The 23907-nt window shown below is 44.9% G+C and overlaps 1 protein-coding gene and 1 long non-coding RNA gene across 18 annotated transcripts in view; one reads left to right on the forward strand and one right to left on the reverse strand.

Moving 5' to 3' along the window:
* The window catches only part of LOC126986201 (bromodomain adjacent to zinc finger domain protein 2B-like), a 125844-nt gene that overhangs the window by 96388 nt on the left and 5549 nt on the right, over nucleotides 1-23907 (forward strand). For 13 of the 17 annotated variants that reach the window (XM_050842163.1, XM_050842164.1, XM_050842160.1 and 10 more), the window contains 9 exons: nucleotides 16-60; nucleotides 5764-5817; nucleotides 12268-12389; nucleotides 12677-12900; nucleotides 13366-13897; nucleotides 14893-15130; nucleotides 18027-18167; nucleotides 19470-20718; nucleotides 21352-21497. In XM_050842163.1, coding sequence (XP_050698120.1) covers nucleotides 16-60; nucleotides 5764-5817; nucleotides 12268-12389; nucleotides 12677-12900; nucleotides 13366-13897; nucleotides 14893-15130; nucleotides 18027-18167; nucleotides 19470-20718; nucleotides 21352-21497 — 2751 coding nt within the window. The remainder of the gene's footprint in view (nucleotides 1-15; nucleotides 61-5763; nucleotides 5818-12267; nucleotides 12390-12676; nucleotides 12901-13365; nucleotides 13898-14892; nucleotides 15131-18026; nucleotides 18168-19469; nucleotides 20719-21351; nucleotides 21498-23907) is intronic. The other 4 variants (XM_050842167.1, XM_050842173.1, XM_050842172.1 and 1 more) reach the window with 2 other exon arrangements.
* Nucleotides 6888-9359, reverse strand: LOC126986203 (uncharacterized). The gene is made up of 3 exons (XR_007739395.1): nucleotides 7972-9359; nucleotides 7561-7824; nucleotides 6888-7416 (listed from the first exon to the last, which is right to left on the reverse strand). It is a non-coding gene; the product is annotated as an uncharacterized LOC126986203 (long non-coding RNA).

Genomic DNA, 23907 nt, shown 5'->3' on the forward strand with positions numbered 1-23907 from the left:
CGCTGTCTTTTCCAGGAGAGGGAGCAGGAGAAGCAGAAGCAGAAAATATTGAAGGAGCAGGTAAGTTGAAACGTTCCAAGTCTCTCTTTTGTGTTCATTCACGCAGCTTTTTTTTTCATTTATTTATTTATTTTATTTATTATTTTTTTTTTTTTAGTCAAACTTGAACGATTGTTACAAAAAGATCCATTAGTCAGTCAATTTGCTAGTCAGTTAGATAGTTAGTCTCTTAGTAAATCAGTTAGTCAGTCACTTGTTTGGTCAGTTATTCAGTCAGTAAGGTCAGTCAGTGGAGCTTTCTTGCATAGTGAAAATAGAAGGAATGTGCTAGTTTTAAGTCACACCCAACCCTTGCCTTCTCACACAAACTCAAATATAATAAAACAACATAAAAACAGCAAATTACAACATACACCAATCACCCTCACCACACACACACACACACACACACACACACACACACACACACACACACACACACATACACATACATCCCTTCTTATCAAACCAAATAGGGGATAGAAGGAAAACAGAAAAGACTCCAGAAGCTCCGCAGAAAAATGTGCCTTGTTGAAATATTATACACCGATCATGTCATTTGGGGTTTGTGGGTGCCTGGTAACCTCATCCCCCGAGCAGGCTTGGGGTCAAGTACATGTACTCATACTTATATTTGTATGTAGTGCACAATATCATGTACCATACCTGTGCCTCTTGGGGTCAAACGTTCCTTGCTATATGTTCTTGTACTCAAACTCCAAGTATTCAGCAGTTTTAAGAGTATTTTTCAGTACATTTGAGTATAATACAAAATGCAGTAGTGTAATGTGCATGATGATTTTACTTATTGTTTTACTTAGGGATATTTCATTACAATAAAATATACTATTACAGTGTAAATTAAATGTGCAGTATGTTGCTGATAACATCTGGAGGTGAAATCAGTAAAAAGAATTTGTACTTGGATTTGAGCTCAGCACAAAATTACTTGTACTTGGATTTGAGTTATTGTAAAACTGAGCACTTGTACCAGGATATGTAATACTGTTGTGTAATTGTGCTATTTAGACCCAAGTACAAAAAAATGTACTTGAACCCAAGCCTGCTGCCTAACCATGCAACTCCTGAACCTGTCCCCACCCCCTGAACCTGTCCCCACCCCCTGATCCTGTCCCCACCCCTCCCACTCCCTCCCCAGCCTCTAACTTGGCAATCCAACCCACCTGTCCACCCACCCTCCTTCTCCTGCCTCCCACACACACACAAGACCTCCCTCCCTCACTTATATATCCATGACTGTGTTCTTGGTGGTATTATTTGTATTGTTGTTGTTGCTGTTATTGTTGTTGTCAAGTCCTCTTATCCACAAACTCACACACACACACACACACACACACACACACACTGTTCATCACCTCTCTGGACAGTGTACAAAGAGCAGAGGACTTGAGATGAGGCTCACGTCACTTCTTCAAACCTCAATTCCTGCCTGTTGACGGACCACTAAAAAGTAATACGGGAATTTTTTTTTGTATCTTCTTTTTTTGTGTCGTTGAATTGTTTCCTTTCCTGATGAAGACATAAATTAATGAATACAGCAAAAAAACAAAGACAAGGACAACAACAACAGCAGCAATGACAATAAGAACACAATTACTACTACTACTACTACTATTATTATTATTATTATTATTATTATTATTATTATTATTATTATTATTATTATTATTATTATTACTCTTACTGCCATCACTCATTACATAACTTTTTTTTACACTAACGAGACTGACTCAGCTTGTAACTACCGTGCCTCAGAGTGGGCGGCCCAGACACAAGCACAGGTCACACAGGTTACAGGTCACAGGTCACCCCACTGCCACCTCACCCTCCTTGCCCTCACATCTGATCCTCTGTAGTAGTGTTGGAATGTGTTCTGCACCACCGCCACTTGTAGGCTCGGCACCACCTCCACATACCCATCCATTAACCCGGTAGCAGCAGGGATCATGTTTCTTAATGGTTCCTCCAAGCGAGAAAAATGAGAAAAAATCACCCCTCACACAAACCATTTCATAATATATATATCAAAGCATTTATGATCAGATAATGTATCATTAATTTTTTGGGGTTTATATCATGGCACAAATTTGGCCCGTCGCTGCTACATGGTAGAGTCACAAATTTGGCCCATCGCTGCTACACGGTAAAGTCACAAATTTGGCCCGTCACTGCTACACGGTAAAGCCACAAATTTGGCCCGTCACTGCTACACGGTAAAGCCACAAATTTGGCCCGTCGCTGCTACCGGGTTAATTTGTTCATCCTCATCCGTTTACTTGCCACATCCACCACTCACTCATCCATTCATTAATCGCCATCCTCATCCGTTTCCTTGCCACCACATCCACCACACACTGACATCCATTCTCATCCATCTTCATCCTTTTCCTTCCTCCACCCTTGAGTGTATATACTGTTTCAGGCCCGTAATTTTGGTGGATTTTTAAGGGGGGGTAGAGATCACCATATGTTCATGAGTTGGGGAGAGGGAGTGGGGGGGTGGAGGGTGGAGTCTTCCCCCCCCCCTCTAGGAATTATGGCCCAGTGTTTACTTGCTATGTTACGTTCTCATTTGGTATCGTAAGTAGAGTAAATTCTTCATGACAAGGAATCACCGAATTGAGTCGTCCTTCCCTCCGAGTCATGGTTGGGGAAGACATTTGTTCCATTCTCTTGAAATCTATCTTCATGTCTTTGGAGGAACAGGATTTTGCAGGCTTTATTTTTTCTGTTTTCCTTCTTTGCTGTGAATAAAAACCACTCTAGCAGATGAACGACTTGGTAACTATATGTCTTTTGTCTGCCAGCGAAGGTTTTATTTACATCAAGAAGATCACGTCCTTCATTTCCGTGTTTGTTTAGAACCCCTAGTCTGTCTCCCACCTCTCCTTGGCTTACATACGAGCAGAAGACTTGGTAACTATATGTCTTTTGTCTACCAGCGAAGGTTTTATTTACATCAAGAAAATCACGTCCTTCATTTCCGTGTTTGTTTAGAACAGCCTTCTCTCCTCCTTCCCTTGGCCATAAGCCCATGGAGTGTGTGTGCAAATAGCCCTTAGAGTAACAGTATGTGATGCCAAATATTTGTAAGAAAGGGAAAATGTATGTAGGGGTCAAACGTGTGGGGCAAATAAGTGTTAAGTGACGCCGCAGAAACCGAGATAAAGCTAACGGTGACTGCAGCCTCTCACTTAACACTTAAACTTATTTGCCAACACGATTGAGTCCTACATACCTTTTCCTTTCCTCACAAATATCTGGTGTTATAAGTAGAGTGACGACGCAGTGACAGCCTTAGACATGCACCCACACACCATGTCACTCTGCCTGGTGTAGGAGACTCGCTGTAGAGTAGCCCCCCCCCACCTGAGAGTGTCGCCATACTATAATGCTTTAGCGATAATGATAACTGGGCTGTGCTGGGCTGATTTGTGTTCATTGTTTTATCTAGTGTGGTGGTCCAGTGGTTAGTGTGTCCTCCTCCTCCTCCTCCTCCTCCTCCTCCTCCTCCTCCTTGCATCCAACCTTCTCTTCCTTCTCTTCCTCCTCCTCCTACTTTCATACATTCATTCCCCTTTTACTCCTCCTCCTCTTCCTTCCTTCCATCCCACCTTTTCCTCCTCCTCCTCCTCCTCCTCCTCTTCAGCTTCCTCCTCCTTGCATCCAACCTTCTCCTCCTCCTCCTCCTTGTATCCAACCTTCTCCTTCTCCTCCTCCTCCTCCTTCTTTCATCCCTTCCCCTCTTCCTCCTCCTCCTCCTCTTCCTTTCATCCCACCTTTTCCTCTTCCTCCTCCTCCTTATCCTCTCATTCCCCTCTTCCTCCTCCTCCTCTTCCTTCCATCCCACCTTTTCCTCCTCCTCCTCCTTATCTGTTCATTCCTTCCCTTCCTAACTTCCTCTCATTCCATCTTTCATTCCTCCCTTTTCCTTATTCTAACTCCTCCCCATCCTTCTTTCCCATCCTCCCGAGATCAGTTGGAAGTTGAGAGTCGCAAAATACAAAGTTAAAATCAAGCGACAAAGTTTAACCCATTCACCACGGCCAGGCCCAAACAGTGCCCCGCGCCGTATCCGAGATCACCGCGCGCGCAAAATTTCAAATGTTGCTATTGAATATAACAAGTTTTCAGCCATAAACTCAACATAATCATCATGTATTATATATGAAAAGATGCAGAATTAAATGGTGCACATAAAGAAACTCACTAAGGCCGGGCCAAAACAGCGCCCCGTGCCGTATCTGGGATCGTCGTGTGCGCCAAATTTCAAATGTTGCTATTGAATACAACAAGTTTTCAGCCATAAACTCAGCATAATCATCATGTATTATATATGAAAACATGCAGAATTAAATGGTGCACATACAGAAATATAAATTAATTGATAGTTTTGAGATGTTAGCATAAATATAGAGATAAAATAACTCGTATATTGGCTGAAGCGAGCCAGAACGCAGCATGCACGTCCTCGGATATGGTACGGGGCATGCAAGGACACAGTATACGCATCCTCGTGTTGAAGGGTTAACAAGTCCGGCGTTCATGCAATAGGAATTAAATATATTGTTATGACCCCAGCTCCCCTCCTTCTCCCCCTCCCTCCTTCTCCCTCTCCCCCCTTCCCCCCTCTGACCGTATCTTCAACGCCAACAATAATATCTCTTGGCAGGGTTGTAATTTGGCGACATCCATTGATCCTTTCTTTTGTATTTGTCTTATTCGATATTTATTTTCTCAGCGAAATTTCATATACGAGGCCAAATGAGAGGTGTAACTCTTCACCCCTTCCGACACCCCATACTTCACCCCCTCGCCTCCACCCTCACCCCATCACAATTTGCTGACATCCATTGATTCTTCCATTTGTGTTTGTCTTATTCGATATTCATTTTCTCAGCGAAATTTCATATACGTCGCCAAACGAGAGGTGTAACTATTCTATATCAACCTTCACCCCTTCTGACACCCCATACTTCACCCCCCTCACCTCCACCCTCACCCCATCACTGACACCCCACACAACGTAGCCTTAACAGTTGATTGGCATGTTCCCACAGTCTGTAGCCTCACTAGTCAGCCAGCGGAACCCCTTGTATGCCTCCTCCCACCCCCTAGACACCAGCCAGACAAGGGGAGAGGTGTGACGGAGGTGGGGAGAGGGTTGGGGTCTTGGGTGATGCCTGGTGCCTCTCTCCCCCCTCTTTCTCCCCACTAGACATCACCCAGGGGAAGGAAGGAGAGTTGGGGAGAAGGTTGGGGTCTTGGGTGATGCCTGGTGCCTCTCCCCTCTCTTTCTCCCCACTAGACATCACCCAGGGGAAGGAAGGAGAAGTGGGGAGAAGGTTGGGATCTTTAGTGATGCCTGGTGCCTCTCCCCTCTCTTTCTCCCCTCTCGACACCACCCAGGGGAAGGAAGGAGAGGTGGGGAGAAGGTTGGGGTCTTGGGTGATGCCTGGTGCTTCTCCCCTCTCGACACCACCCAGGGGAAGGAAGGAGAGTTGGGGAGAAGGTTGGGATCTTTAGTGATGCCTGGTGCCTCTCCCCTCTCCTTCTCCCCTCTCGACACCACCCAAGGGAAGGAGAGGTGTGGGCGAGGGGGAGAGGGGGGTGCGGAGGGGTGTGGGTGTGTGGGGTGTGGTCTGGCTGGCTGGTGCGGTGTCTCGGTAACCCTCTCACACGCTGCTGTATTGTTGTCCACAGTTGTATCTTCAGGAGCTCAACAAACAGCGTGAATTGCTCTACACTCTTGAGCTGGTATGTCCTCCTTGTCCTCCTTGTCCCCCTCCGTTACCTGCTTACCTGCTTACCCGTCTACCTACTTGCCCACCTGCTCCTGTCGTTCTTCTCCCTTCTTTGTATTTCCTGCTCTGTGTTCTTAACCTGCTAGTATGTCCTCCTAGTCCCCCTCCGTTACCTGCCTATCTGCTTACCTGCCTCCATCTACCTGCTTGCCTACTTCCTCCTCTCTCTCATTCGTTCACACTCTGCTAATTTGCTGTTTCTTCTCCCTTCTCTGTTTTTCCTGCCCTACATCCTTAACCCTTTCCATCCATGACGCAGACGTAGGAAAGGGTCGAGAGGAAATGGAAGAGGGTTAATCACCTTCTAAACTTCTCAATCCTCCTCTGAATTCCTCTTAATCCTCTTCCATTTCCTCTTAAGGGGTTTAGAGGAGGATTAAGAGGAAATGGAAGAGGATTGATCACCTTCTAAACTTCTCAATCCTCCTCTAAACTCCTCTTGATCCTCTTCCATTTCCTCTTAAGGGGTTTAGAAGAGGATTAAGAGGAAATAGAAGAGGATTGATCACCTTCTAAACCTCCCAATCCTCCTCTAAATTCCTCTTGATCCTCTTCCATTTCCTCTTAAGGGGTTTAGAAGAGGATCAAGAGGAAATGGGAGAGGATTGATCACCTTCTAAACTTCTCAATCCTCCTCTCAATTCCACTTAATCCTCTTCCATTTCCTCTTAAGGGGTTTTGAAGAGGATTAAGAGGAAATGGAAGAGGATTGATCACCTTCTAAACTTCTCAATCCTCCTCTGAATTCCTCTTGATCCTCTTCCATTTCCTCTTAAGGGGTTTAGAAGAGGATTAAGAGATTGATCACCTTCTAAACCTCCCAATCCTCCTGTAAATTCCTCTTAATTCTCTTCCATTTCCTCTTAAGGGGTTTAGAAGAGGATTAAGAGGAAATAGAAGAGGATTGATCACCTTCTAAACTTCTCAATCCTCCTCTACATTCCTCTTGATCCTCTTCCATTTCCTCTTAAGGGGTTTAGAAGAGGATCAAGAGGAAAAGGAAGGGGATTGATCACCTTCTAAACTTCTCAATCCTCCTCTGAATTCCTCTTAATCCTCTTCCATGTCCTCTTAAGGGGTTTAGAAGAGGATTAAGAGGAAATAGAAGAGGATTGATCATCTTCTTAACCTCTCAATCCTCCTGTAAATTCCTCTTAATTCTCTTCCATTTCCTCTTAAGGGGTTTAGAAGAGGATTAAGAGGAAATGGAAGAGGATTAAGAGGGTTAGAAGAGGACTAACCCTCTCCATACGGTGACGCCCGTCGGACGCTAACGTTGGCGTCATCGGAGTGAAGGGGCTAACCTGCTGTGTCCTTACCCTCCATTACCTGCTTACCCACCTCCCTGCCTTCCTACCTACTCACCTACCTACTCACCTACCTGCTTACCTACCTACTTGCCCACCTGCTCCTCTCATTCGTTCACACTCTGCTGATTTATTCTTCTCTTCTCTTTTCTCTCTCTGTTCCTCCTGCTCTACATAACTAACCTGCTGTGTCCACCTACATTACCTACCTACTCACCTACCTGCTTACCTACCTACTTGCCCACCTGCTCCTCTCATTCGTTCACACACTGCTAATATATTCTTCTCTTTTTTCTCTCTTTGTTCCTCCTGCTGTACATAACTAACCTGCTGTGTCCACCTTCATTACCTACCTACTCACCTACCTGCTTACCTACTTACTTGCCCACCTGCTCCTCTCATTCGTTCACACTCTGCTGATTTATTCTTCTCTTCTTTTTTCTCTCTTTGTTCCTCCTGCTCTACATAACTAACCTGCTGTGTCCACCTACATTACCTACCTACTCACCTACCTGCTTACCTACCTACTTGCCCACCTGCTCCTCTCATTCGTTCACACTCTGCTGATTTATTCTTCTCTCCTTTTTTCTCTCTGTTCCTCCTGCTCTACATAACTAACCTGCTGTGTCCACCTACATTACCTACCTACCCACCTACCTGCTTACCTACCTACTTGCCCACCTGCTCCTCTCATTCGTTCACACTCTGCTGATTTATTCTTCTCTTCTTTTTTCTTTGTTCGTTCCTCCTGCTCTACATAACTAACCTGCTGTTTCCACCTACATTACCTACCTACTCACCTACCTGCTTACCCTACTTACTCACTCTTTCACTCACTCACCCTTGTGTTGATTTCTCTTCTCTGCTCACTTTCCTCTTTATCTTTTCTTCTTCATTTCCTTCTCCTTTCCTTTGTTGCTTGATCTTATTCCTCTCCTTTCCTCTGTTTCTAAGACTTATTCCGTTCCTTCCCTTCCCTCCTGTCTCTCTCTCTCTCTTTCTCTCTCAGTCAGTGGTCCAGCTAGGAAGAGGAATGGAAGGGTCATCTTTTATTTAGGGAGGTATTAGCCCCCTTATAGCCCCATCCAGCCCCCCTCAGCCCCCTTTCTAGCAGCCATACCACTGTGATCTGCTAACTCTCTCAGTCAGTGGTCCAGCTAGGAAGGGGATTGGAAGGGTCATCTTTTATTTAGGGAGGTATTAGCCCCCTTATAGCCCCATTCAGCCCCCCTCAGCCCCCCTTTCTGGCAGCCATACCACTGTGATCTGCTAACTCTCTCAGTCAGTGGTCCAGCTAGGAAGAGGAATGGAAGGGTCATCTTTTATTTAGGGAGGTATTAGGCTCCTTATAGCCCCATCCAGCCCCCCTCAGCCCCCTTTCTAGCAGCCATACCACTGTGATCTGCTAACTCCTCTCAGCAAGCCTCTGCCCCTCTCTCTCTAAGTCCTGCCTCGCCACACTCCAGGACAGCCTCAGTCACGTAGCTCCTTCCATGCACCACCACACACCACCACTACAAGACACATGAACATATTGGCATCTGTAGTTGGTTGTTCATGGTTTTGTTTACCTCCATTTAAGTTTAGATGCTGCTTAGCTTGTGAGTCAGCGCTTGAGTTCCATATGTTTATTTACAAGTCATCTCCCAGTTTCAATTCCAGCAAGACATTTTTACATTTTTCACATTTTTCTTCGCTACCCGAGAATATTTTTATCCTGGAATGTGTTTTAAGTACGTTGTTTTGCTGTTACTAATTTTGAGAATGCTCTGGTGAGACGTTTATCCAGTATGTTATCATTTGTTCATTCCATAACATTTACATAATTGATAAAAAACAAACCATTTTTCATCACGAGTCGCCTGCCTTCTTGACCACCACACTGTTATCAAGACACTGTTAGAGCCAGACACTCACTTGACAAACCTCCTGTCTTGTTGTAGAGAAAGAAGAGTAATTATTGAGACTTAGTGGAATTTTCTTAGAGCCAAACACTCACTTGACAAACCTCCTGTCTTGTTGTAGAGAAAGAAGAGTAATTATTGAGACTTAGTGGAATTTTCTTAGAGCCAAACACTCACTTGATAAGCCTCCTGTCTTGTTGTAGAGAAAGAAGAGTAATTATTGAGATTTAATAGAATTTTCTTAGAGCCAAACACTCACTTGACAAACCTCCTGTCTTGTTGTAGAGAAAGAAGAGTAATTATTGAGATTTAATAGAATTTTCTTAGAGCCAAACACTCACTTGACAAACCTCCTGTCTTGCTATTGTGAAAGAAGAGTAATTATTGAGACTTAGTAGAATTTTCTTAGAGCCAAACAATCACTTGATAAGCCTCCTGTCTTGTTGTAGAGAAAGAGGAGTAATTATTGAGATTTAGCGGAATTTTGCAAAGCGTAGTAATGGACTGCTTCTGCTTGGCTCTCATCTCTCTGCCTCTCCTCAAGACTCCACAACTGTTCTTAGCTACCTCATTTATCATTTTATTAACTTAAAATTGCTTCCATTCTCTTTATTATGTTCATTTATGTTTGTTTATTTGATACATCTCCTCCTCCTACATTACCACCACCACTACTACTACTACTACTACTACTACCACCAATTCTTAATCTATCATCTGTATTTTCCCCATCTTTTTTCTCTCTCCCTCTCTCTGTTGCCTACTACTACTATTACTACTATTACTACTACTACTACTATGACTACTCCCAATTCTTACTCTTTCAATTATTTTTTTCCCCCTATTTTTCCCTCTCCCTTTCTCTATTGCCTTCCAGTTTTAGTATAGATAAACCAACCAAGCAACACTGGGTTCCTTGTTAAGTCTTGCATCTGTGCCCTGAAGAAAGTCACTACTGTAGATATATATTGCATTTAGACGTCACTACTGTAGATATATATTGCATTTTGCCTTCATAAAAACATCTCTTTACATCCCACAGCACTCGCTAAAGAGATAGTTAACAGAAATCCCAGTTACTACTACTACTACTATTACTACTTCTACTACTACTGCAATATCCTGTTCACATTAGCCTCAGAAATAAGCCCCTCCCCTTTCCCCCAAACAACTGTAGCTGATTGGCCAGTCCTCATACAAGCCACGCCCACTCTTGAATTCAATGCATGTGATTGGTGGATGCTTGGAAAATGGTAAAATCTCATTGGTGGTTACTGGGTAGCATCATTGTCAGATATCCTGCTCATGTTAACTTCAGAAATAAGCCCCTCCCCCTTAACCCATTCATGGTATCTCATTGGTCTGTCCACATACAAGCCACGCCCACTCTTGAATTCAATGCATGTGATTGGTGGATGCTTGGAAAATGGTAAAATCTCATTGGTGGTTACTGGGTAGCATCATTGCCAGATATCCTGTTCATGTTAACTTCAGAAATAAGCCCCTCCCCCTTCCCCAAATAACTGTAGCTCATAGGCCGGTCCTTATACAAGCCACGCCCACATTTTTAATTCAGTGCATGTGATTGGTGGATGCTTGGAAAATGGTAAACTCTCATTGGTGGTTACTGGGTAGCATCATTGCCAGATTTCCTGTTCACATTAACTTCAGAAATAAGCCCCTCCCCCTTCCCCAAATAACTGTATCTTATTGACCTCATACAAGCCACGCCCACTCTTTAATCCAGTGCATGTGATTGGTGGATGCTTGGAGGAAGGTAAACTCTCATTGGTGGTTACTGGGGGACTGTGGGCGGGGCATATTTACCAAGTTAACATGAACAGCGGATACTACTACTACTACAACAACCATTAGAATATCAACCATTACTACTACTACTATCATTACTACCATGACTACAACTATTACTGCTGGTGCTATAAGTCACAGTCTGCCCAGCGAGTACAAGCAGCCAGACGTAATACTCCAACAAGGCTCAGTTTTCTGCTTGTGGTGTCAGTCAGCGGGCCAAGTCTTTAAACATATCAGGCACCCATTACGACTATTCTGTAAGGCCACAGGGAAGAGTAACTGGGTTTTCATGGGTGACTTTCCCTCCCAAGATACCAGAAGTCATGTCACACTATCACTGGGGTCATGAAACACTCCATAAAAATCCTGTTCAAGACCCAGAAGTCATGTCAAACTATCACTGGGGTCACAAAACACTCCATAAAAATCCTGTTCAAGACCCAGAAGTCATGTCAAACTATCACTGGGGTCACAAAACAGTCCATGGAAATCCCTGCACCTTCTAAAACGACCATTTCTCAAGGCCACAGGGAAGAGTAACTGGGTTTTCATGGGTGACTTTCCCTCTCAGGATACCAGAAGTCATGTCACACTATCACTGGGGTCACAAAACAGTCCATGGAAATCCCAGCAGCTTCTAAAACGACTATTTCTCAAGGCCACAGGGAAGAGTAACTGGGTTTTCATGGGTGACTTTCCCTCTCAGGATACCAGAAGTCATGTCTAACTATCACTGGGGTCACAAAACAGTCCATGGAAATCCCAGCAGCTTCTAAAACGACTATTTCTCAAGGCCACAGGGAAGAGTAACCGGGTTTTCATGGGTGACTTTCCCTCTCAGGATACCAGAAGTCATGTCTAACTATCACTGGGGTCACAAAACAGTCCATGGAAATCCCTGCAGCTTCTAAAACGACTATTTCTCAAGGCTACAGGGAAGAGTAACTGGGTTTTCATGAGTGACTTTCCCTCTCAGGATACCAAAAGTCATGTCAAACTATCACTGGGGTCACAAAACAGTCCATGGAAATCCCAGCAGCTTCTAAAACGACTATTTCTCAAGGCCACGGGGAAGAGTAACCGGGTTGTCAAGGGTGTTTTTTCCTCTCAAAATACCAAAAGTCATGTCACACCATCACTGGGGTCACAAAACAGTCCATGAGAAATCGCAGAGCAACTTATAGGAGAGGCTTTTCAAATGGGCGAATGGTGACGCCGATATGTTTAAAAATAGAGGCCGGCCACAGCAAAACCCTAGACATGACTTAACATTAGCCTTCCGGGCCTTCAGTACCTCAAAATATACGTTAAGAGAGTGTGTGCAGGAGGAGTAAGGTCGGCCACTCACCTCCTCTTTCTTCCGTCTTCTCTGGCCGTCAGGAGCGGGAACGTCGGAGGTACCATGGTGTCCTGGTGCGCGCTATTGAGGGGAGGAAGAGACATGAGGAGAGGGAGAGGCGGAGAGAGGAGATGAAGGAAGAGAAGCGAGCGACACGAGAGAGGTAAGTACATTGGCTTACGTTTTAATTGACATTTTATATTTTTTCCCCTCTGCGGCCTTTTGTTGCCCTTGAGCCGTCTCCTTTGCTGTATATAAAAATAAAAAAAACGTCTAAAACTTGTATAAAACTTCTCTCTAACTTGTCTAAAACTTGTCTCTAATTTGTCTAAAACTTGTCAAAAACTTGTCTAAAACTTGTATAAAACTTCTAACTTGTCTAAAACTTGTCTAAAACTTGTCTGAAACTTGTCTAAAACTTGTCTGAAACTTGTCTAAAACTTGTCTCAGGAAACGGGAGGAGAGGCTACAGGCGAGAGAACTGAACCAGCTGATGAAGGAGGTGAAGGAGGACATGGAGCTGACGGACCACACGCCACTGCCCGACGCCCCCCGCCTGCAGGGCCTCAGACTTCCCCCCGAGGCCTTTGGGAACATCCTCATGGTCTTCGAGTTCCTGCACAACTTTGGGGAGACACTCGGCTTCGGTGAGTGTGGGCGTGACGGCTCCTTGTGTAAGTGTGTAGGTATGTGTGTGTGTGTGTTTACCTAGTTGTATTTACCTAGTTTTACAGGGCCTGGGCTTACGCTCGTGTGGTCCCGTCTCTGTATCTGTATTTGTCCAACTTTTCCTTAAAGCTTTGCACACTCTTCGCCGATACTACATCCTCATTTAGTCTGTTCCAAACCTCTGAATTTCTTTGTGGGAAGCTATATTTCTTTATGTCTCTCAAGCATCTTCCTTTCCTCAATTTTTTACTGTGTCCTCCTGTGTTCCCGGTGTTTATTCCTTCATTTAGTGTGTGTGTGTGTGTGTGTGTGTGTGTAGCCCATATTCTCAGATCCCCTTTGTGTGTGTTAAAGATAAAATTCTGTTACTACAATAATCTTTTTTCCAGTTACATACTAAGTGCAAACATTTCCCAGTCCACAAACAGGCCATCTCTCTTTCACAAACACACACTTTCCCTCTCTGGCAGACATGGAGTCGCTGCCGTCGATCCAGAGCCTGCAGATGGCGCTACTTAACGACACCGAGAGCGAGGAGGAGCTACTGAGCGTCCTGTCACACCTCTTAGTCTGCGCTATTGAGGACCCGGGCATTCCCTCCTCACAACGCCACACCACCATCCTCGGGCAGACCCTCAACCGTGCCGACATCACCCACGCCAATATATCCGAAATCCTACGAGTCTACCTCAACGCGAACGCCATGGGGGAGGTCCGCGTCATCCACGGCCTCATGGGAACGGAGAAAGAGCGACGCGAGAACCCGAAGAAGGGACAGGAGTGGGACGCGAGACTGGCGGAAATGGACGCGTATAAGATGGGTCAGTGGTTGGTGGTGATGCCGTTCCTGGCGCTCAACCCGACGCAGAAGAGCGAGATCGTGGCGTACGTGTGCAATGAGCTCCTGCAGAACAAGGCGGTGGTGCGGCAGATTGAAGACTCGCTAGACCGCCACAACGGACTCAAGACGGAGAAGTGGAAGCTGGACGCGCGGATCAGAAAGTGAGTTTTTTATTTTTATTTTATTTATTTATTTTTTTTACAGTAGAGGAAACAGTTCAAGGGCAAAATAAAAAGATAACAATTATGGAGAAAAAAAAGTTTTGGGTTTGTTTGTTTATTTGTTTTGTGGACTTGTTTTTCTTCCTTTAATTGTCTTCATCATTTTTTTGTCTTTTCTATTGTCTTGTTTTCTTCATTGGTTTGTTTGTTTATTTGTTTTGTTTGCTGACTTGTTTTTCTTCCTTTAATTGTCTTCATCATTTTCTTGTCTTTTCTATTGTCTTGTTTTCTTCATTGGTTTGTTTGTTTGTTTATTTTGTTTACTGACTTGTTTTTCTTCCTTTAATTGCCTTCATCATTTTCTTGTCTTTTTCATTCTTTTGTTTTCCTCATTTTCTTGTTTTGTCTTCATTCTGTTCTCATTTTCACTCTTGTCTTCTTCCCTTGTCTTCTTCACCCCCTCCTCCCCTCCCTCATCTATCCTTGCCTTCTTCATCTTCTTTTCTTCTTTTACTTTTCTTCATCCTCTTGTCTTCATCCCCTTGGCTTCTTCCCTTGTCTTCTTCACCCCACTCCTCCCCTCCCTCACCTAATCTTGCCTTCTTCATCTTCTTTTACTTTTCTTCACCCTTTTGTTTTCATCCCTCCTGTCTTCTGCACCCCCTCCTCCCCTCCCTCACCTAACCTTGTCTTCTTCATCCTATTTTCTTCTACTTTTCCTCATCCTTTTGTCTTCATCCCTCCTGTCTTCTGCACCCCCTCCTCCCCTCCCTCACCTAATCTTGCCTTCTTCATCCTCTTTTCTTCTTTTACTTTTCTTCATCCTCTTGTTGCATCTCCTTGTTTTCTATACTCTCTTGTTTTCTTCCTCCCTTCTTCACCCTCTCACTTTTCACCCCTCCCCTTCTTCACTCTCTTGTCTTCACCCCCCCTTGTCTTCTCACCCCTCACCTCCCTCACCTAACCATGCCCCTCACCCCTTCCCTTCCCCCCAGACTAAGGATGAGCGTGGCGCGTAAGAGGATCTACAACGCTGCGATGCGCTCCATGATGGAACACCGCGGCGGCGAGGACTCCAACATGTCCAGTGTGTCCTCCTGTCACGGCGGCGACCACGACAAGACCGACGCCAAGAAGGACAAGGATGAGGACAAGCTGGAGGAGGACGAGGAGGACGAGGAGAACGAGAGCGGGAACGACAGCGAGAACAACCTGGAGGAGATCCCCGACGAGGTGCGTGTGTGTGCATGTGTGTGTGTTTATTCGTATAGTTAACTGTGTGTGATTTGTTTGTGTATGCGTTTGGGGATATGAAGGAAAAAGTTGTTAGGTTATCCAGTATCGTCAGTGTGAAGATGATTTGTAAGGATACGTAATTTGTAAAGATAGTTCATTCAGGTGATTTTTCCAGGTAATTTATGTAGGTAATTTGTAAAGGCGATATGTGTAAATGTCTTTGCTCCCTTCACATGATAATAAGGGTAATAAGGGTAATAATAATAGTGTTCTTGGATATGAATGTTAAGGTTGTCATGCATTATCATTGACCCTAAACTCCTGCACTATCTTCTTCTTGGGGTCGAACTTGCGATGATCCTCTTCCATCTTCCTCAGTCCAGTACTAATCCTTCCTCTATTTCCAACACTTCTATTATTGTCAACCATAAACTCCTGCACTATTGTCAACCATAAACTCCTGCACTATCTTCTTCTTGGGGTCGAACTTGCAATGATCCTCTTCCATCTTCCTCAGTCCAGTACTAATCCTTCCTCTATTTCCAACACTTCTATTATTGTCAACCATAAACTCCTGCACTATTGTCAACCATAAACTCCTGCACTATCTTCTTCTTGGGGTCGAACTTGCAATGATCCTCTTCCATCTTCCTCAGTTCAGTACTAATCCTTCCTCTATTTTCAACACTTCTATTATTGTCAACCATAAACTCATGCACTATTGTCAACCATAAACTCCTGCACTATCTTCTTCTTGGGGTCGAACTTGCAATGATCCTCTTCCATCTTCCTCAGTTCAGTACTAATCCTTCCTCTATTTTCAACACTTCTATTATTGTCAACCATAAACTCATGCACTATTGTCAACCATAAACTCCTGCACTATCTTCTTCTTGGGGTCGAACTTGCAATGATCCTCTTCCATCTTCCTCAGTTCAGTACTAATCCTTCCTCTATTTCCAACACTTCTATTATTGTCAACCATAAACTCATGCACTATTGTCAACCATAAACTCCTGCACTATCTTCTTCTTGGGGTCGAACTTGCAATGATCCTCTTCCATCTTCCTCAGTTCAGTACTAATCCTTCCTCTATTTTCAACACTTCTATTATTGTCAACCATAAACTCATGCACTATTGTCAACCATAAACTCCTGCACTATCTTCTTCTTGGGGTCGAACTTGCAATGATCCTCTTCCATCTTCCTCAGTTCAGTACTAATCCTTCCTCTATTTTCAACACTTCTATTATTGTCAACCATAAACTCATGCACTATTGTCAACCATAAACTCCTGCACTATCTTCTTCTTGGGGTCGAACTTGCAATGATCCTCTTCCATCTTCCTCAGTTCAGTACTAATCCTTCCTCTATTTCCAACACTTCTATTATTGTCAACCATAAACTCATGCACTATTGTCAACCATAAACTCCTGCACTATCTTCTTCTTGGGGTCGAACTTGCAATGATCCTCTTCCATCTTCCTCAGTTCAGTACTAATCCTTCCTCTATTTTCAACACTTCTATTATTGTCAACCATAAACTCATGCACTATTGTCAACCATAAACTCCTGCACTATCTTCTTCTTGGGGTCGAACTTGCAATGATCCTCTTCCATCTTCCTCAGTTCAGTACTAATCCTTCCTCTATTTTCAACACTTCTATTATTGTCAACCATAAACTCATGCACTATTGTCAACCATAAACTCCTGCACTATCTTCTTCTTGGGGTCGAACTTGCAATGATCCTCTTCCATCTTCCTCAGTTCAGTACTAATCCTTCCTCTATTTTCAACACTTCTATTATTGTCAACCATAAACTCATGCACTATTGTCAACCATAAACTCCTGCACTATCTTCTTCTTGGGGTCGAACTTGCAATGATCCTCTTCCATCTTCCTCAGTTCAGTACTAATCCTTCCTCTATTTCCAACACTTCTATTATTGTCAACCATAAACTCATGCACTATTGTCAACCATAAACTCCTGCACTATCTTCTTCTTGGGGTCGAACTTGCAATGATCCTCTTCCATCTTCCTCAGTTCAGTACTAATCCTTCCTCTATTTTCAACACTTCTATTATTGTCAACCATAAACTCATGCACTATTGTCAACCATAAACTCCTGCACTATCTTCTTCTTGGGGTCGAACTTGCAATGATCCTCTTCCATCTTCCTCAGTTCAGTACTAATCCTTCCTCTATTTTCAACACTTCTATTATTGTCAACCATAAACTCATGCACTATTGTCAACCATAAACTCCCACATTAACATCAATCCAAAGCTAACTGTTCATGTCCTCCTCCCCCTCCTTCCTCCTCCTAACTTCCCCCCCCTTCCTCCTCCTCCTTCCCCCTCCATCCTCCTCCTCTTTACCCATCTTCACCCTCTCCTTCCCTCCTTTCCTCTCTCCTTCCATCCCCTTCTTTTCCTACCCACCTACCAGTATCTCTCCCCCTATCTTCACCCTCTTCTTCTTCCCTTTCTTCCTCCTTCCATCCCCTCATCTTCCTCCCACCTACCATTCTCTCCCTCAGAAGTAGTGAATGCGAATACCATCAACTCCTTCAAATATAGAATCGACCGTCATTTCGCTGCGTCAGGAGTAAACTGAATAACGAGGGGCTTCCATCTGCTCCTCAATATCGAGGTGCTTTCATCTGCTCACCAAGCCCCAGGTGGCGGTCGAGCAGATTAAATCACCCAAGCGGGCGACCTCGTAATGAGCCAATAGGCTTTCTGTTGCCTGCATTTCCATGTTTCCATGTTTCCCCCATCTTCACCCTCTCCTTCCCTCTTCCCTCCCCCTCATCTTCCTACCAACCTACCACTCTTTCTCTTCTCCCTGCATTATCATCACCCTGAAGCTGACTGTTGCCTTTCTTCAGGAGGACGACAAGAGGCTGAACGCAGACGACGCTTCCAAGACACTGGACATCCTGCAGCGCCAGATGAACCAGGTGCGGCAAGACTTGTTTGAGACGGCCCAGCAGGTGCGCGGCTTCAACTGCGGCCAGGACAGGTACCAGGTGAGTGTGTGCCGGACTCGTTAGCGGATTTTACCTTGTCCTCTTCTGCCGTTTTTTTCTTTTTCCTGTTTTTTAATGTTTTTTTTTGGGGGTCGATTGTTCTGGGTTTATTATTTTTTGTTGTTTTTTTAGATCCTGTTTTTTTCTTTTAACATTTTTTGTTGTTTTTTTAGATCCTGTTTTTTTTTAGTATTTTTTGTTGTTTTTTTAGATCATGTTTTTTTTTTTATTTATTTAATTTTTTTTTTTTTAGATCCTGTTTTTATTTATTATTTTTTTTTTTTTAGATCCTGTTTTTAATTTTTTATTTTTTTTTGTTTTTTTAGATCCTGTTTTTATTTTTTTATTTGTTTTTTTAGATCCTGTTTTTTATTTTTTTTTTATATTTTGTTGTTTTTCTAGATCCTGTTTTTTTCTTTTAATATTTTTTGTTGTTTTTTTTAGACCCTGTTTTTTTCTTTTTATACATTTTCTGTCATTTGCTCGTTTGTTTACCCAAGTTTTATGACTTTCTTGTTTGTTTGTTTTCCTTGTTTTGTTGTTTTTCTTTATTTGCTTTTTTATTTTTCCCATTTTTCAAGCTGATATTTTTTCTTTTATTTATTTATTTATTTATTTATTTTTTTTTTTTAACCAGCTTAGTTTTTGTGATTATCTGTTTTCATTTTTTCCGGCTTAGTGTTTTTTTGTGTTGGTTGTGGTTATTTTTTTGTTTTTTGAAGATTATTATTATTATTATTATTTTTTTCAATATCTTGTCTTTTTTTTTATTACCTGAGTTTTGTGTATTTTTTTGTGATTGTTTTTATTTTATTTTCTATTTTTTAGTTGGCTTTTTTATTTTCCTCATTTTTCAAACATGATATTTTTCTTTCAATATATTTTCTGTCCTTTTTTTTATTACCTGAGTTTTGTGTATTTTTTTGTGATTGTTTTTATTTATTTATTATTTTTTAGTAGGCTTTTTTATTTTCCTCATTTTTCAAACATGATATTTTTCTTTCGATATACTTTCTGTCCTCTTCTCATCTTGTCACCCGAGTCTTTTATTCTTTTGGTTTGTTTTTCTTTTTTTATTTCAGTTTTTTTTGTTTTGTTTTCTAAGATGGTGTTTTCTCCTTTAATAACCTTTGTATCATTAGCTTTTAATACGAGGGTGGATGTTCTTATTCCACATTGTCACCTATTCCATCTTCCCCTTCATCCTCCACCACCCCTCACCCACACCACCACCCCTCACCCACACCTCCACCACCCCTCACCCACACCTCCACCACCCCTCACCCACACCTCCCCCCTCAGAGGACCATGTGGGTGCTGCCTCACGCCGGGGGCCCCTTCCTGGAGGGCCTCTCGTCCTGCGACTACACGGGGCGGGACCACTTCCCCCTCACCATCCCCTCCTCCGCCTCCAAGGCTGGCCTCACGCAAGAGGAGCTGGAGGAGCGGCTGGCAGCGGCACGGGAGGAGAAGGAGCGGAAGGCCAAGGAGGAACAGGAGGCCAAGGTGGAGGTGAAGGAGGAGGCGGAGGTGAAGGAGGAGAAGGTGGAGGTGAAGACTGAAGTGGAGGTGAAGACGGAGAAGGAGGAGGAGGAGGGGAAAGAGGGCGAGGGCGCGGACGTGAAGCCTCCCGCCGCGCCCCTCCTGCAGGTGAAGAAGGAGGAGGAGCTGAAGGAGGAGGCGGAGGAGAGCGACGTCCCAGATATCCCCAAGCGCGGGGCGGGGCGGGGCGAGGACAGGGTGCGGGATGACTCGCGTGCCCCGTCAGGCCAGAATGGCATCATGGAGAACAGGGAGGCCATGAGCAGCGCCATCGCCGACCTCTACCCCCCCATGCTGGGTTCCAACCTCAGCCCCTACCTGGTGAACGGCCTCAAGGAGACGCCCCCGCCGCCCCCCAACGCCGGGGAGGGCATCGACCCCAACCTGCTGGCCCTGGGTCTGGGCCTGGTGCCCGGCCAGTACCTGCGGCCCGAGCATGTGGCCCAGCGGGAGAAGCTGGCCTTCAGCCTGCTGCCACGCACCCCCTGTGATGTGTCCACCATGGAGGCCCTGCCCAGCGGTCACACCCCACACGGTACCCCGCGGGGCTCCCCCAGAGAGGCCTCCCCCTGCCCCAGGTACAATGGTCCCCACAGCCCCACGCCCGGCACCCCCCCCGGCCCCACCCGCCCGCCCCGCCCCCCCGCCACCCCCGCAACCCCCCTCAACCCACCACTAGCAGTCAGCACCCCCAAGCCCCCCGCCCCACCCCCTGCCACGCCAGGCACCAATACCATGGAGGTCAGCGCTGGCCAAGAGGTTAACACCACCCCTAGCGTGACCGCCACCCCAGACCAAGCCTCAGCCACCCCAGGGAACACCACCGCTGATGCCACCAACACCACGGACCTCACTGCCACCCCAGGAGGGCCGCCAGCCACCCCGGCCCCCGGCACAACCCCCTCAGACGCCGTTGGCACACACCTCATGGGCGGCATCCAGTCCCTGCCACACAAGGAGCTGCTGGAACGCCTGCACCAGACGGCTGAGGCGCTGCCCATCCCCGACGGTGAGTGTGGGGGGCAGTGGAAGGAGGGGGCAGGGGTTCACAGGGGGTAGGAAGGGGCAGGGGTTCACAATGAGATAGGAAGGGGCAGGGATAGAGTGGATATAACAGGGTGATAGTGAAAGCAGAGAGGGGGGGAGGAAGGAGCAGGGGTTTACAGGGGAAGACAAGGGGGGTAGGAAGGGGTAGGGGAGGATAGCAAGTGGCAGGGGTGAACAGGGAAAGGAAGGGGATGGAGGAAGGGGCAGGGGTTCACGGGGGAAGACAGGGGGCGTAGGAAGGGACAGGGAAGGACAAGAAGACAGGGGAAGACAGTGGGGAAGGGGGGGAAAGGGAAAGAAAGGGAGAGAAAGATGGAACAGGGAAGGACAGGAAGACAGGGAATAACAGGGAGGAGGGGGGAAAGGAGCAGGGAAGGGTGGGCAGGGAAAGAAAGGGAGGGGAAGAAGGGGCAGGGAAAGAAAGGCAGGGAAGGGTGGGCAGGGAAGGGTGGGAAGGGAAATATGGGGCAGGGAAAGAAAGGGAGGGGACAAAAGGGCAGGGAAGGGTGTTAGATTACCCACATGACTTCGCTCTTAGATATTCAACAAGACGTCTTTGATATTTAAGTTACCGGTGTCTCTGTCCCCACCCCAGAGTACAAGACGGGCTGGTGGCACCTCGGGGACATGGACCAGCTGAAGGAGATGATCGGCGCGCTGAACGAGAGGGGCGTGCGCGAGAGGGAGCTCAAGAGATTTATCGAGAAGAACTTTTCCATCGTGAAGAACGCTATATCGAAGGTGAGTCCCGGCAGATACAGAGATACACACACACACGTACACACACACACACACACACACACACACATACAGACATAAACTCAATTATATATACACACGCGTACTCAGACATACACACAAATTTAATCACACATACACACACACACACACAGATGCACACAGACACTTATGCAGACTTGATTGATAGTGAACATCCTCGCATTAACATATCACTCACACTCCCTTATTCTGGCAAAGGTATATTGTTTTTCCTTCATGTTGTTCATCCTCCTCTACCAAACAAAAGTAAATAAATGAATAAAAAGATGTCATTAACTTAGAAGCCCTCCGCAGTCCTCCCTTAACCTCACTACTAAATGCAATAAACAGTAACAGTAATTGACCTCCCTTTCGGCCACCTCTTTTGATTGTTTTTGTCGGAGCAGCGAGCAGCAGGCTTTTCTTTATTATTGTTTCCTTTTTTTGTGCCCTTGAGCTGTCTCCTTTGTTGTAAAAAAAAAAAAGTACGTCATTCTCCTTATTATTACTGCATTTATCATCACCATTATCACCACTAACACTTATTTTCATTGTGTTAAGTAAAGTTGCATTCCCCTTCTCTGCATATGAAGATGAGCAGGACGAAAACTCGGAAAATTTATACCAATTCGGACAAAAAACTGACCGTTGTAACCTGTCCTCCGATACCCCAGAGAGAGAGAGAGAGAGAGAGAGAGAGAGAGAGAGAGAGAGAGAGAGACTTAATAACATACGCACATACATACAGACTTAATTTCAGACATACACACAAATTTAATGACACACGCACACACATAGACGTACACACAGACTCAGTAACATACATATAGATAGTATACGTACACAGAGAGAGAGAGAGAGAGAGAGAGAGAGAGAGAGAGAGAGAGAGAGAGAGAGAGACGGTCGCAAAAAGTAAACCAATTGGGACGATACAGAAATTTGTTCGTTTGAGTTTTAACAAGTTGAAAATAAATTCCCCACCCCACAACAACAGTCAGCTGCCATCTTCAAATGTGTTCATGTACTAGTCAGTCAGTCAGTCAGCCAGTCATTCAGTTAGTCAGCCATTTAGTTAGTCACTTAGGCAATCATTAAATAAACTAGTCAGTCATTTGGTCAGTCAGTAAGTCAGCATTAACCCTTTCCTTGCGTGTGGTGCGGACGTGACTATCCCCTCAGGCACAGTCAGGGAGCCCAATGGGGGGTCTCTTTTAACCTCTGTATCTCAAAACTATTCATCACAGCTAAAAACCAAAAACACCACTGGAAAGAGGAGGTCCAGATCTATAGGAGTCGGTTATGTATGCCTCTCTTGTGAACGTACATGCATGTTCAGGGAGTGTTGAATGTTAACACTTACGTCGGTGCGTGCGCGATGATCAGCCATATTGAGGGAACTGCAGACATCTCTCCTTCAGATTCTGACAAGGGAGTATTGCCAACTGCAATATTTACAACTATTTGGTCAAAGAATCAGTCAGGTGATAGGTGAAGCTATGCAAAAATGCCGCTATATTGGGCAAGAACATCCACCAGTTACTCGTCCGTAGATTTGCCACACTGGGCTGATATGATTTTCCACCAAATTTAGTGAAGAGCCTACTCAGTTGGCAATCCTGTGTTGTGAGAACTGAGTGCGGCTGGAGCTTGCAGCGAGCGTTTAGCACCACCAGCAAATACGCCTAACGCTTGCTGCGAGCGTTTAGCAATGAAAGGGTTAAGGGATCTGTAATGGCAGTGTGAGGTCAGGTTAGGTCACGTTAGGTTAGCTTAGGTGAGGTCTAGTTAGATTAAATTGAGCTAGGATACGTTAGGTTAGTTTAGCTGTAGTTAGATTCAGGTAGGTTTTGTTAGGTCATGTTAGATCTGGTTAGCTCTCAATAGCCTAGGTCAGGGTTAGGTTTAGTTAGGTTCAGGTGGTTTTGTTAGGTCACCATAGGTCTGGTTAGCTCTTGTTAGGTTACATTAGTTTAGGTCAGGTCTAGTTAGGTCAATTTAGCGTATAAGAGACATGGTTCTAACATTACCTGAGTGCTGGTGCTCCTCCTCCCCTCAGCGCACCCACAAAAACAAACTGGCTCTGGTGGCTCCCGTGAGTACCATAGAGCACTGTTGCCAGATTGTCGTACTCAGAGCACAGTATTTACCGGTGTCTGACGCCTGACTATTGCCAAGAAACATCAGGATCTAACTCTTTTAACGATGACTCTAAATGAGTTTCGTTATTGGAGCCCAGAAGACAGTTTTGTGGTAGGAAGTCGGGAAATACAAGCAGCTGAGTACGACAATCAAGTTCCAGATTGTCGTACTCAGAGCACAGTATTTACCTGTTTCTGACGCCTGACTATTGCCAAGAAACAGCAGGATCTAACTCTTTTTAACGATAACTATA

The sequence above is a fragment of the Eriocheir sinensis genome, chromosome 61 (genome assembly GCF_024679095.1).
Source record: "Eriocheir sinensis breed Jianghai 21 chromosome 61, ASM2467909v1, whole genome shotgun sequence".
In the NCBI taxonomy this organism is placed as follows: Eukaryota; Metazoa; Arthropoda; class Malacostraca; order Decapoda; family Varunidae; genus Eriocheir; species Eriocheir sinensis.